The 14,782-nt window shown below is 39.3% G+C and overlaps 1 protein-coding gene across 1 annotated transcript; it reads left to right on the top strand.

The window, feature by feature from the left end:
• Window positions 1-7,338: 7,338 nt before the first annotated feature.
• Window positions 7,339-14,724, top strand: LOC130909420 (parvalbumin, thymic-like). Its single transcript, XM_057825875.1, has 5 exons — window positions 7,339-7,549; window positions 13,790-14,051; window positions 14,136-14,268; window positions 14,339-14,448; window positions 14,551-14,724. The coding sequence occupies exons 2-5, from the start codon at window positions 13,883-13,885 to the stop codon at window positions 14,577-14,579; spliced, it is 441 nt and encodes a 146-aa protein (XP_057681858.1). The 5' UTR covers window positions 7,339-7,549; window positions 13,790-13,882; the 3' UTR covers window positions 14,580-14,724.
• The last annotated feature ends 58 nt before the right edge of the window (window positions 14,725-14,782 follow it).

Here is a 14,782-nt window from a genome sequence, read left to right as displayed (position 1 = left end):
GCGGCGGACGACCGAGCAGAACAACCGGGACCACCAGTGCAGCGAACGATGTCGTTGAGTCCGTGCTGCTCGCCGAGCATACCCCGCAGAGATTCAATAAAAATCCATCTTTATGATACAGGCGGCGATGAGGGAAAAGTTTACGTGGCTGGTGGTCTCTCGGTTAGTTATGTGTAAATAAATTGTTACTTTTCTATCAAAAGCTCTATTTGTCTTGTAGTTTATGTTATTTTATAAAATGAAAACATTATTCAGATGTTTGGGATGTAACTAAAGCAAAAAATAGCTGTGCTAAAGTCAAAGTTATGTTTGAAATGTATGCTTTCACAAAAAGCTCAATTTCTCTTTTTTCATCCGAAATTGGAAAATTGCTCAAACTAAACTATCTTCTAATGCTGATTTCTAAAGAACGGAAAAAGATTTGAACTTTTTTTCCTGCTGAAAGAAGAGAGTAATATTTGTTTTGGTGGGTTCCATGTTTATATAGCAATAGAACAGAATTTTCTGTGGGCCTTGCAAAATCAGTCAAAATCCAGTAAAACGGCCGGGAGCGAAGGGCCTTGCTCCGGTGAAAATGGCTGGGAGTGAATGAGTTAAAAGGGAAAAAGGCACAGCTCAAGAAAAACTAATATTCACAAATATATTTGGGGCAAAGTTCAAACATCCACACAAAGATGGCATTCTGCGCTTTTAACATATACCAAAAAAGGGTTCCAGACGTCCTCAAAGGACTCAGCCGATCCACTGAGTGTTAGTCTGATTTTTTCCAATTTGAGAAAATATACATCCTGCAATTTCTATAGATATGAACATAGAACAGTCTAGATTTTTGCTTAAAAGCAAAAAAAAAAACTGGCAGTTATTATTCATTTTACGTAAATATTTTAAGCTAAAATTACGGTTTTGTGTAAATCCAACGTGGCGGCCATCACAAAACAAAGAGTTTTTTAAGTTGAAAATTATTGCAAATGAATGTGTAAATTCCTGAATTTCTATAGATATATACATGGAACCGTCTAGATCAGACATGTCCAAAGTCCGGCCCGGGGGCCAAATGCGGCCCGTGGTCAAATTTGATCTGGCCCCCAGTCTCTGTCATAAAATCAATAACGTCTGGCCCGCACACAGACCTAATAAATTGGTCAGCAGTACTGCTACCAGCATATGAAGTAGCTTACACACTAAATGCTGCTCCTCATTTACCCACTAAAGGGCAGCAGCACTCTAAGCAACATTACGCCGTGTGACCCTTTGCTTCCAATTTTGTAAAATGGCGACAATCAACAAAAAAAGGGAAAGTTGACTGCGACGGCCGACGATTCAAGGATAGGTGGAATTACGACTACTTCCTCACTAAAATACGCAACAACTGTGTCTGCCTCATTTGCAGAGAAAGTCGCTGTTTTTAAAGAGTTCAATATGAGGCGATATTACCAAACAAGACACACTGACATGTACGACAAGATTACAGGGAAGATTCGCAGGGAGAAATTGAAGCAACTTGAAGCTAGTTTAATTTCACAGTAGCAGTATTTCGCAGGAGCTCGAGAGTCGAAAGATAACTCTGCAAAGGCTAGTTGCGAGATTGTTGAAATTATTACTTAAAAACAAATAAGGCAAATGTGACACACAGAATGGCTTGCTAAAATTTGCTTAAATATATTGTTCTACATAAAGGACGTCAGCCAAGGTCGGCCCCCCACATTTTTACCTCACCAAATCTGGCCCCCTTTGCAAAAAGTTTGGACACCCCTGGTCTAGATTCTTGGTTAAAAGCAAAAATATACATGGGACCGTCTAGATTCTTGGTTAAAAGCAAAAAAAACCCAGGCAGTTATCATTCATTTTACGTAAATATTTCGAACTAAAATTACGCTATTGTGTAACTCCAACGTGGTGGCCATCACAAAACAAAGCGTTTTTTAAGTTGAAAATTCTTGTAGATAAATGCGTACATTCATTCATTTTAGGTAAATATTTCAAGCTAAGGTTACGCTCATTTTTTCCATGCATGTTTGTCACAGTTTCAAAGTGCAGGCATGGGGCTATTTTTATATAATAATTACCTTGAATCCTTGACCAAATCACTCGAGACACTCCTGCCTGCTTGTACATTGGGGAAAATAAGTATTTTGTCAACAATCAATTGTGCAAGTTCTCCTACTTGAAAAGATTAGAGAGGCCTGTAATTGTCAACATGGGTAAACCTCAACCATGAGAGACAGAATGTGGAAAAAAAAAAAAAAATCACATTGTTTGATTTTTAAAGAATTAATTTCCAAATTAGAGTGGAAAATAAGTATTTGATCACCTACAAACATGCAAGATTTCTGGCTGTCAAAGAGGTCTAACTTTTTCTAACGAGGTCTAACGAGGCTCCACTCGTTACCTGTATTAATGGCACCTGTTTTAACTCATTATCGGTGTAAAAGACGCCTGTCCACAACCTCAGTCAGTAACACTCCAAACTCCACTATGGCCAAGACCAAAGAGCTGTCGAAGGACACCAGAGACAAAATTGTAGACCTGCACCAGGCTGGGAAGACTGAATCCGCAATAGGTAAAACCGTTGGTGTAATGAAATCAACTGTGGGAGCAATTATTAGAAAATGAAAGACATACAAGACCACTGATAATCTCCCTCGATCTGGGGCTCCATGCAAGATCTCACCCCGTGGCGTCAAAATGATAACAAGAACGGTGAGCAAAAATCCCAGAACCACACAGGGGGGACCGTAACACAATGCGCCTCCAGGGACTCAAATCCTGAACTGCCAGATGTGTCCCCCTGCTGAAGGAAGTAAACGTCCAGGCCCGTCTGCAGTTTGCTAGAGAGCATTTGGATGATCCAGAAGAGGACTAGGAGAATGTGTTATGGTCAGATGAAACCAAAATAGAACTTTTTGGTAGAAACACAGGTCCTCTTGTTTGGAGGAGAAAGAATACTGAATTGCATCTGAAGAACACCATACCCACTGTGAAGCATGGGGGTGGAAACATCACGCTTTGGGGCTGTTTTTCTGCAAAGGGGACCAGGACGACTGATCTGTGTAAAGGAAAGAATGAATAGGGCCATGGGACCGAGAGATTCTGAGTGAAAATCTCCTTCCATCAGCAAGGGTATTGAAGATGAGACGTGGTTGGGTCTTTCAACATGACAATGATCCCAAACACACAGCCAGGGCAACAAAGGAGTGGCTTCGTAAGAAGCATTTCAAGGTCCTGGAGTGGCCTAGCCAGTCACCAGATCTCAACCCATAGAAAATCTGTGGAGGGAGTTGAAAGTCCGTGTTGCCCAACGACAGCCCCAAAACATCACTACTCTAGAGGAGATCTGCATGGAGGAATGGGTCAAAATACCAGCAACAGTGTGTGAAAAGCTTGTGAACAGTTACAGAAAACGTTTGGCCTCCGTTATTGCCAACAAAGGGTACATAACAAAGTATTGAGATGAACTTTTGGTATTGACCAAATACTTATTTTCCACCATGATTTGCAAATTCTTTAAAAATCAAACAATGTGATTTTCTGTTTTTTTTCCCCCACATTCTGTCTGTCATGGTTGATGTTTACCCATGTTGACAATTACAGGCGTCTCAAATATTTTCAAGTGGGAGAACTTGCACAATTAGTGGTTGACTAAATACTTATTTGCCCCACTGTAGGCAATAAAACGTGCGTCCTTTTTCCACCAAAATTCAGCGTTTGAACACAGCGTGTGTTTGAGTTTATCACAGTTAAAGCCAAATGCTCTGCCTGGGTCGGCCCCCAACGGAAAGGCGTGGCGCAATGTTTGTGGGAGCTGTCTTGTCAACTGATGGTGAAGTGCGTGGTTTGTGCTCGTTTGTGCTGATTTTTTTACGTTTGTGCTGCTATCGTTTTTGAGATATTGAGATAATTTCGAATGATGGCAGAACCTCCATCGCGCCTGACGAAGCGTACCAACTCTCTCGACAATTTTCGGGTGCATTTTGCAGTAAATGGAAGGCTTGAGATATTAATTTCAAGTGATGACGTTATTAATTTCAAGTGATGACGTGACTCGCAGTCCCCCATTTACTGCAAAAATGGACCTGAAATGGTGCCAGTCATTAATGCTACCTTTGTGCTCGTTTGTGCTGTAAAAATTTTAGTTTGTGCTACTATCGTTTTATAGATATTGAGATATTCATTTGGAGTGATAACGTCAACTGCAGAACCTCATTGGGGCTGACAAAGCGTATAACTCAACAACCTTCGGTCCATTTTTCAATAATTGGGGTGCTTGAGATATTAATTTCGAGTGATGATGTGACTCACAGCCCCCCATTCGTGCTTTTCGTTTGCGCTACGTTTGCACTAGTTTTTGGGACACCCATCTGTTGTTGAGAGAGTTGGTATGCTTTGTCAGCCTCGACAGAGGTTCTGCGATGTGACACTCGGTGTCAGGATGAGTGATCAGATAGCATAGAATAGGATATGAGCATACTTAGACTCACAAGTGATTCACACAAATACTGCGTTTTACAACTCACATGGCTGATTTCTGTACACTCCACCCCTCCCAATCATCTTTCTGACTCTCCCCCCCTCTTAATTTTTCCTTGACGTCATCGGGCCCCCCACATGCTGTCAACAGGAAATAAACTGGCGAATGATAGCACCAAAGTATTCATAGTTAGTGTAGGCTTTCAATGTGTTTCTTGTTGTTGTTTGTACTTCTTCTGTCTCTCTCCTTCTTCTCTTCTGTCCCCCATAACTCCTTCCTGTTCGCTGCTTTCTACCAATAAACGAGGCATTTTGAATGATCACAATGGGAGTATGTCATACTCCCACCATGTGAGACATTAAAACTGTTCAGACCAATCGAGCACTCAGATTTCCATTCTCCGTGTCAAACAGCTGAACATCACAGGTTTAAAAAAAAAAAAATATCGCAATATCTCAAAAACGATAGCAGCACAAACTACATTTTTAACAGTACAACCGTAGCACAAACGATCGACACCATTTTTAACCCATAGATGCACAAGTTACTGGACCCTACACTCTTCCATAAGTGGGTCAAAAATGACCCATATTAGAACCAATGTGTTTTTATGTTTTTTGGTGAAGAATAATCACTTGTATATTAATTGGTATGATATTTAGGGCCACACAAGAATGATTTCATGCTTGAAATATCTTTATAATTCAATTAACATTTTTTTGGAAAAACTAAAAAAACAAAACAGAACAGCAATAGATTGCATCCTTCCTTTTATTTTATCATCAATGATGAAGAGCTCCCATGCATCTTTTTGGTGAGACAGCAGTGCTAAGCCCTTGTGGAGGCACTGACCGATTTCTGAGGATATTGTGGCTCTGTGTTCTGTCCTAGGTGGGAGGTAATTCTCTCTAGTACAGTGCCCTACCAACTCATTTTGTTGGCCATGATTTGGACACTTTCTTCTTCAGAGGACACATACTGTAAGTGGAATCTTATGAGTCAGATTGCTCCTGTTCAGTTGGATTTCTAGGTGGACAACTGCCACTGCCACCTGGACAATAGTCTGGGTCCTCATCATCAGAAATTTCGGACATTTGAGTCCAACCCCGTCACTGCCTCTCCATTATCCAACATCCGTAGGACAATTTCAGCTGTAAATCTAGCACAAATCCGATTTTTTGCGTTTTTCCAACTCGACTGAACGGGAAAAGTCTCATAAAAGTGGACCATTTTCAAATTCGATCCAGGTCACTTTCGTATGTGGTTAAAATCCCATCCGGGCCACATTTTTCCAGAATGTGGCTGCGGTCCGAACTGTCAAGTCCCCCAAATTGAAATTCATGCAGCAATTAACATCAGCAAAGAGCGAGAGAGACAGGGTGCTAGGGTGGCGGTGCAGCTGTGCATTAGCGTTAGCGCTTAGCTTGACAGTCATAAAAAGAATAAGCCTGACAACGCTCGTTTTTCTCTCTGCTCCAATGCTCCTCTGCATACGGGCCAGTTTACTCAGCGCATCTCGGACTGCTTATTAGAGCGCATGTGTGATACATGAACAGGGTCAATGGACAAAGGCAGTTTGAACTAAGCTTGAGAACGATAAACCGATACGACTGGATATCCGGTTTTACAGGTGAGAGATACAGATGTATCGATAGTAAAGTTACCATTCGACAGTAATTAGCTATTAAATATTCAATGAACCGATAGTAGAGATAGAATTCGGCTATCGCGAGCACAATATGCTCGCTTAATATGATAACAATTTAGCTTTTACTTCACATGCTGCGCTTGTGTCATTCACCACCAGTGTTGTTAATAACGGCGTTACAATATAACGGCGTTACTAACGGCGTTATTTTTTTCAGTAGTGGGTAATCTAATTAATTACTTTTCTCATCTTGGCAACGCCGTTACCGTTACTGAGGACGGAAAGGCATGCGTTACTATGCGTTACTATATTGGTCGAAAAGTCTGAGGGAGACGGACTCACCGAGACGAAAGAGCAGAGCAGGAGCGGGGAGGAGGCAAGAAAGTTGTGACGCCGAGCAAACGCGATGCTAGGTAGCTCCAATAATTCATGTTGTAGCCGATAGCCGACAAACTACGCCCGCATGTTATGGTAGATATGGTAGACATGGTAGATATCACATGTACTGTATATAGATATAACTAGATGCAAAATGACAGCCGCCATCTTAAAGCAGTAGGCTTTTTAGGACGGCTCTGTTGTAGAGAACCTTCCTCGCGAACCTAAGTAACTTTTTATCTAAAATACTTTTAAATCGGCAAAATCTTGATTTGAATCTATCTTTAAATGATGAAACAGTTTTAAAACTTTCATATGTCGAAAGTAGAGAGAAGGGAACTAATGCAATAATGGGAGCAATTTTAACAACTTTTAACAGTTGATTCAGGGTAAAGGGTAAATTAGGGTAAAGAATTGGGCTCGGGCCAATTGTACCAAAAACCTCCACAAAAAACTTCACATAGTATGGCCAATTTTTTTTTTTTTTCTTTTGAGGAAAAAAAAAAAAAAGTAATTATCACCAATTACTTTGCCAAGTAACTAATTACTCTTACATTCAGGTAATTGAGTTAGTAACGCAATTACTTTTTGGGAGAAGTAATTTGTAACTACAATTAATTACTTTTTTTCAGTAAGATTAACAACACTGTTCACCACACAGCACACTTAGATCGAGACCGCACGCATGATATGATATGGACAAGCACTACTCCCAGTCGTGGTTGCCTCAACTTCCCATGCATTTCGGCAGAACCGCCACTAGTCGCCGTCATTACCCGATCGTCACGGGCGTGTCATAACAACACAAGAGCTAACGAAACCACTGTAATGCACGCTTCATAGCTTTTTCTTTACAGCCCAAAACAAAACTAGTAGTGGCAACGAAGCAACATGCTAAAACAATGGACAGTGTGATCACCGATTCCAGCAACGTGCAGCGATTGATTTTCAACGCACACAGGAAAACAAAAGTCGGACTTTGAAGTGATGGAGGCAGCCAGATCTGTTCGCATGGGACAGAGCTTGTGTGAAGTGTGGAGCGGTATACAGAGATCGTGAGTTTTTAACCCTGAAAAATAACCCACTACAATGTTGAAAAGGGCGGCATATTGTTTCCACGAAACGCAGTTTACTTAAACATGTAGACTAGTTGATCTTCCTCAAGAAAAATCTGCCCTTCAAAAAAGATATGGACAGTGATGATGAATAAAAAATGAGGAAGCACAGGCATAAGTGAATGACTTTGCTATGTATTAGGTTAAAGTAATGATTATTGACATGTCTGTCTAAAATGCCATGTTTTTATTCCCCCAATTGTACCAGTCGGAAAGCATAATTTATTATTTATTTATGATATCACTAGCAGGCTTGATTCTTGTTTTTCTAGAGCTGCTGCATATAATTAATATTTTTTGTTTGTAAGATGTTTACGTCGAAAGTTTGCACTTAAATTACTTACCTCTTGTGTTAAAAACACCAGGAAATACAGTAATTGAACTGCACTTTATTGTTGTCTGTCACTGGAGTTTTATTATCAATCCCATCTAACAAAATGACGGTCATATAGTAAGCCTTATTTTTTTTTTCTCCTAAAAAAATAAAAATAACATTGGTATGAAGTTTTGTTGTTTAATTTTGCTATATTAGAAATGTGTTTTTTTGTATGTTTAAAATACTGTACAAACACACACAAGAAATATTTACTATCGTATCGTTTTCACTCTATCGAACCGTATCGTTCTTACACTGTATCGAATCGCTCGGCCTTAAAAATGTATCGTTTTTTTAATCGACTAACCTGTGTATCTAGATGCATATCAAATCGGCTTCATGCCAGAGATTCCCAACTCTAGTTTGAACGGGTACGCCAAAAAAAACATGACAAAAAATCGGAATTGTGCATTAGGACCTGCGGTATGAACCTAGCCTTAGTTAGCTAACTAGTTATGAAGTAGGTTAATTTGTTCATAAATAATAATAAAGAGTCATGAAAGACACACACACAAAATACGATACGGACATAATACTTACAGTACATGTATCAGCTCTTGCTGTGTAAAATAATCTTCTTAAGGGATGTCACTTTATACATACCTAGTCTGTGTGGTCCACGGTAAATTTATTCCTGACAGCCAAAGTTGATAAGAATGAAAGATTCCCATTGGATTACATAGAAAATGCATGTGGGTGATTTTTGACCCACTTGTGAAAGCTTAGGGTAGTAATACAAAAGTGACAATTTCTTCAAATGTATAAAAAGTTCATAAAAAATTGGAATGGCATTATATCAAAAACATGTTTTTGGAGGAATACGTGGAATATGAATTGATAACCATTTTTCATTCCGAAGATATTTCAAGAAAACAACCTCACCGGGTCATTTTTGACCCACTTATGCATCTAAGGGTTAATCAAAATGGGGGACTGGTTGACCTAAAAGAATTGTTAATATCTCAAAAATGATAGCAGCACAAACAAAATTTTCTTCCGCACAAACCCAGCACAAACAAATGATATCATTTTTCAATAAATTTGCGTCTGACGGGGGGGGGGGGGGGGCAACTTCCCAGAGGTTTATTTCTACCCTCTTAAAATTACTCAACAGACAACCATTTTGGATTCTTTGAATTTCTTAACAATGTATTGTACATGAGCAATATAATGATGCAACAGGGTTGTAACATTTCAATACACACACAGTATTATAATTTTAAATAAGATTAGGTACTGTCTATATACATATTGGTTAGAGCGGGGTGATTCCTTAAAATTACATTAATCATCATCGTTGCAAGCCACAGATCGCCATCACTGGGAGCCAATGAGTTAGTATTTAACAAGGGTTAAATTGTGTTCATACCTGTGCATGATGAGGGCTCAATGACAGCTTCAACTTCATGTCCCAAATTGACCTGTAAATCGTTCTCTATTAAGCAAATATCTCCTCTACCATGCAACCAAAAACTGTCAAAATATTTCCCACATTACCACCCAATTGCTCTTTACGTCTGTCCCGCCCCCCTTTTTTCCCACCTCTCATCCATCACACAGGAAGCCCGCGCTTCCTGAAAACAAGCACGGGAGTAAGGAAAAGCCCAAGGCCGAGGGTTTGGGCAGGGGGGTGCACAGATGTGGGTGGCGGGGTAGAGGATGTTTTTGTCGTTGCGTCGCTCCTCGGCCTGTCGCGGATCTCACCGTCGGCTCATCCTGAGGAAACGAGACTCACGTCACTGTGGCGGCGAGCCAGAGGCCCTCACGTTTAGTTTCTCGCACACGTGGGGTGTTAAACAGAACATTACAAACCAAGTTGCGACTAATAGTTTTGTGCTTAATACCATATTATCAAATACCAAAACTCACTGTGACTTTGGGTAGTCAAGACAAAGATAAACTGAGACCAAAACCATTAAATTCTTTTATTTATTTATTTTTTAATATATTTGGCAGAAAACACAGACAAGGCTGAAAAAACAGCAGCGGTCTGCTCTTGCACCCCTCTTTAAAATAAACAGCTGTATTTGAAGTATGGCTGTCAAAATTATCGCGTTAACAGGCGGTAATTATTTTTTTAAATTAATCACGTAAGCGATGGTTACGAGGTAAGATATCAGTGACCTATTTACAGACACTATTTTTTTCACTGTGATGTAATTTCTTTAAAAGTTTAAAACATACGAGTGAATAACTTGTATATATATATGAATAACTAAGTTTTTTTTTTTTTTTAAACTAAATAGTCGACATCAATTAATGATTATAAGCTAAAAATGATAGAGATTTCGAATAATAAATATAATTACTTACCTTCTTTTTATGGCTGGGTTGAAACAAAAGCAATCGCGCGGTGCCTGTAAACAGGGGTCTCCAGGGTAAATAAAACTGCTATGGCAGTATATAGACATATTGTTCTATGAAACACAACAGTTCTTTTGGCTTCAAATTAGGAATGTCAAATGATTAAAATTTTTATTCGAGTTAATCATAGCTTAAAAATTAATTAATCATAATTAATTGCAATTCAAACCATCTATAAAATATGCCATATTTGTCTGTAACGTATTTTTGGAATGGAAAGATAAGACACAAGACGGATATATACATTCAACATACTGTACATAAGTACTGTATTTGTTTATTATAACAATAAGTCAACAAGATGGCATTAACATTATTAACATTCTGTTAAAGGGATCCATGGATAGAAAGACTTGTAGTTCTTAAAAGATAAATGTTAGTACAAGTTATAGAAATTTTATATTAAAACCCCTCTTAATGTTTTCGTTTTAATAACATTTGTAACATTTTCAATCAAAAAATAAACTAGTAGCTCGTCAATGTTGATGTCAATAATTACACAAATGGGTGCTGAAACCCATAAAATCAGTCGCACCCAAGCACCAGCAGAGGGTGACAAAACACCAAAAAACACAAGTAACAAGTGGACATGACACTGTGCTGTCATTTTAATCTGTTTGAGCGAGGCATGTGCGTTAATTGCGTCAAATATTTTAACGCGATTAATTAAAACAATTAATTACCGCCCGTTAACACGATAATTTTGACAGCCCTGAAAATAATAATTAAAAATATTTTTGAAAAATGTTAACAATAATAATTGATAATATAAAAAAATTTAAAAAAAAATAAAAAAAAACATTTAAGGACCAAAAATAGTGACTTGCCCGACATAGGTTTAAGTCCTTTACATGAGTGGTGCAATGTTCGTAACACAAAAACTGAATGCATTTGTTTGTTTGTTTGTTTTACCAAGTGTTTGTTTTTTGTTTTGTTTTTCATCAAAAATCACATTAATGAAGCGCTCGTCTTGACAGAAATCCCTAATCCGTCCTGCTAGTCAATATGGTCATTAGATCAAGACCAGTCTGAAGTCTTGAAAATTACACCACTACAATAGGAGGTGTCTCTGTTCAGCTTGGCTTGATAATGGCCGAGGTTGGGATAATAACAGGATGTTTACAAGTTGAGTAAATACTGCGTGGATGATAAGGTAGGTGGCAAGGAGTCATTGAATGAGTCTGCAAGGAAATGTCAGCCCATATGCAGTCGCAGGGTGAAAGGCAGACAACTCTTAAGAGTGGTTGGTGGAATTTGACTTCATTGGTCCAAAAGATATAATATATAAGAATAATGACATAATTTACAGTTGTATGAAAAAGTATCTGAACCTTTTGGAATTTCTCACATTTCTGCATAAAATCACCATCAAATGTGATCTGATGTCAAAATTACACCGATGAAAAAACAGTGTCTGCTTTAACTAAAACTACCCAAACATTTATAGGTCTTCATATTTTAATGAGGATAGTATGCAAACAATGACAGAAGGGGGAAAATAAGTAAGTGAACTGTCACATTTAATATTTTGTGTCCCCGCCCCACCCTTCCTTGGCAGCAATAACTTCAACCAGACACTACTGTAGCTGCAGATCAGTCTGGCACATTGATCGGGACTAATCTTGGCCCATTCTTCTCTACAAAACTGTCAGTTCAGTCAGATTCCTGGGATGTCTGGCATGAATCGCTGTCTTTAGGTCATGCCACAGCCTCTCAATGGAGTTCAAGTCTGGACTTTGACTTGGCCACTCCAGAACATGTATTTTGTTCTTCTGAAGTTTATTTACTTCTGTGTTTTGGATCATTGTCTTGTTGTAGCATCCATCCTCTTTTTAGCTTCAACTTTCTGACAGATGGCCTCAGGTTTTCCTGCAAAACATACTAATAAACTTTTGAATTCATTCATTAATGATTGCAAGTTGTCCAGGCCCTGAGGCAGCAAAACAGCCCCAAATCATGATGCTCCCTCCACCATGCTTCACGGTGGGGATGAGGTGTTGATGTTGATCAGCTGTTCCATTTTTCCTCCACACATGACGAGTGTTACTCCCAAACAATTCAACTTTGGTTTCATCAGTCCACAAAATATTTTGCCAAAACTTCTGTGACGTGTCAAAGTGCCTTTGGGCGAACATTAAACGAGCAGCAATGTTTTTGTTTAGAAAGCAGTGACTTCCTCCGTGGAGTCCTCCCATGAACACCATTCTTGGCCATAGTTTTACATATAGTTGATGTGTGCACAGAGATATTGGACTGTGCCAGTGATTTCTGTAAGTCTTTAGCAGACACTCTAGGGCAGGGGTGCCCAAATCCAGTCCTCGAGAGCCCCTATCCAGCTTGTTTTCCATTTCTCCCTCCTCCAACACACCTGACTCAAATAATCAGGATCATTATCAGGCTCCTGCAGCGCTTGCTGATGAGCTGATCATTTGATTCAGGTGTGTTAAAGGAGGGAGACACTGAAAACAAGCTGAATAGGGGCTTTCGAGGACTGGACTTGGGCACCTCTGCTCTAGGGTTCTTTTTTACCTCTCTGAGTATTCTGCGCTGAACTCTTGACGTCATGTTTGGTCGACGGCCACTCCTTGAGAGACAAGGAACAGTGCCAAACTCTCTCCATTTGGACAACTTCTCTGACTGTCGATTGATGAACATCCAGACTTTTAGAGATGGTTTTGTATCCTTTCCCAGCTTTACACATCAACAATCCTTGATGGCAGGTCCTCAGACAGCTCTTCAGCCATGATGCACATCAGACAATGCTTCTCATCAAGACAATTCTTACCAGGTGTGTGTTTTATAGTGGGCTGGGCAGCTTTAAACACTCATCAGTGATTGGGCACGCACCTGACTTAAATTGTTTGGTAAAAATTGGTTTCAATTGCTCTTTAAGTCTCCTTAGGTAGAGGTTTCACTTAGTCATTTTCCCCCTTCTGTCATTCTTTGCATGATATCGTCATTAAAATATGAAAACCAATAAATGTTTGGGTGGTTTTAATTAAAGCAGACTCTGTTTTTACATCTGTGTGATTTTGACAAAGATCAGATCAAATTTGATGGTGATTTCATGCAAAAATGTGAGAAATTCAAAAAGGTTCAGATACTTTTTCATACCACTATAACTCAATCTTTTAATACAGTAACATTTCCTGCCATTGACGGCGCTTGACGTCTAATTTATTTGAACTGGGAGGGCTGACAGCCAACCCTCCCAAATGTTCAAATGAATTGCACATCAAATAGTGACAAACTCACTGAAATTCACAGTGAAAGTTTCTGAGGTGAGATTTCATTCATACATTTATTCATACATTATGACCGTCAATAGCAATGAATGAGTAATTCAGGCAATCCTGCTTGTTCTGATTTATTTGACTTTTTTACTACACTAACTTGGGATTTTCTTGAAACCTAAACTTGCACCTCCTTTATTACTCCAGTGTTCTTGGTGCACCACCCAAACATCACCAAACCTCAAGTGGTCATCTGCAGGTGACAGCAGACAGAAGGACGCTGGTGGTTTCTGACACCCAATGGGGGTGAAGCCTATTCACCCGCACCGTCTTGTTTCTTTCCGTACGTCAGCGGTCAAACCTCAAAGCTTTTGCTCTGCAACCTTGACCACAACAATCTCCGTCATCATGGCCATGACTGACGTTCTCGCCGTTTCGGATATTACCTCGGCAATCAACGCGTGTAAAGGTAAGGAAAAAAAGAACAAACTCTCACATCAAAAAGTTTCCCTGGCCAGGATTTCAAGTATTTTGTACTTTTATTCCCCCCCAGCCAAAGATTCCTTTAATCCAAAGATGTTTTTCAAAGTGGTGGGTTTGTCGAAGAAAACTCCAACTGAGATTGAGAGTGTCTTTAACATCTTGGACCAGGATAAAAGTGGATTTATAGAGCAGGATGAGTTACAGTTTAGTTCATTTTGGCTTCTTTTCTTGATTGTCTTTTCCTTTTAAACGTATTAATCATCTTGCTATTAGACTATTCCTGCAGAACTTCTCCAAAGGCGCCAGGACACTAACTGCCGCTGAGACCAGGGCTTTTCTGCTTGAGGGGGACTCTGACGGTGATGGAAAGATTGGATGGGAAGGTACAAATACTAACAATGTCCTGAACCAAAAGAAAGCGCATCGTCCAGTTATGGTATGACTGTCATAATAAGATTATGTTCTGTAATCTTTTTATATTTCAGAATTTTCCGCATTGGTCAAGTCTTCATAAGACGACATTTCAGCTCTCCATGGTTGAATGTATGGGAAGTCTTCTCAGGACGGGCTTCTTTTAAGAATGTTAACTTGCGATAGTAAATAATCAATTGTATGTGTGTACTGTAGAATATCAACGATTCCAAGTTAAGTGTTTTAATATGTGGACTTTCTCTGTTATGTCATCCCTCCATAGACGTTATAAAATAAATACATTTT

This window comes from Corythoichthys intestinalis, chromosome 21, assembly GCF_030265065.1.
Source record: "Corythoichthys intestinalis isolate RoL2023-P3 chromosome 21, ASM3026506v1, whole genome shotgun sequence".
In the NCBI taxonomy this organism is placed as follows: domain Eukaryota; kingdom Metazoa; phylum Chordata; class Actinopteri; order Syngnathiformes; family Syngnathidae; genus Corythoichthys; species Corythoichthys intestinalis.
Note: the sequence above shows the minus strand (reverse complement) of the source record. Positions and strands in the feature narration are given on the sequence as shown.

Excerpts from the sequence above, each read along its gene's own strand:
- LOC130909420 (XM_057825875.1), top strand. The coding sequence starts at position 13,883 with ATGGGGGTGAAGCCTATTCACCCGCACCGTCTTGTTTCTTTCCGTACG. Across the intron at positions 14,052-14,135 it reads GGCAATCAACGCGTGTAAAG|CCAAAGATTCCTTTAATCCA; the intron begins GTAAGGAAAAAA and ends ATTCCCCCCCAG. Across the intron at positions 14,269-14,338 it reads ATAGAGCAGGATGAGTTACA|ACTATTCCTGCAGAACTTCT; the intron begins GTTTAGTTCATT and ends TCTTGCTATTAG.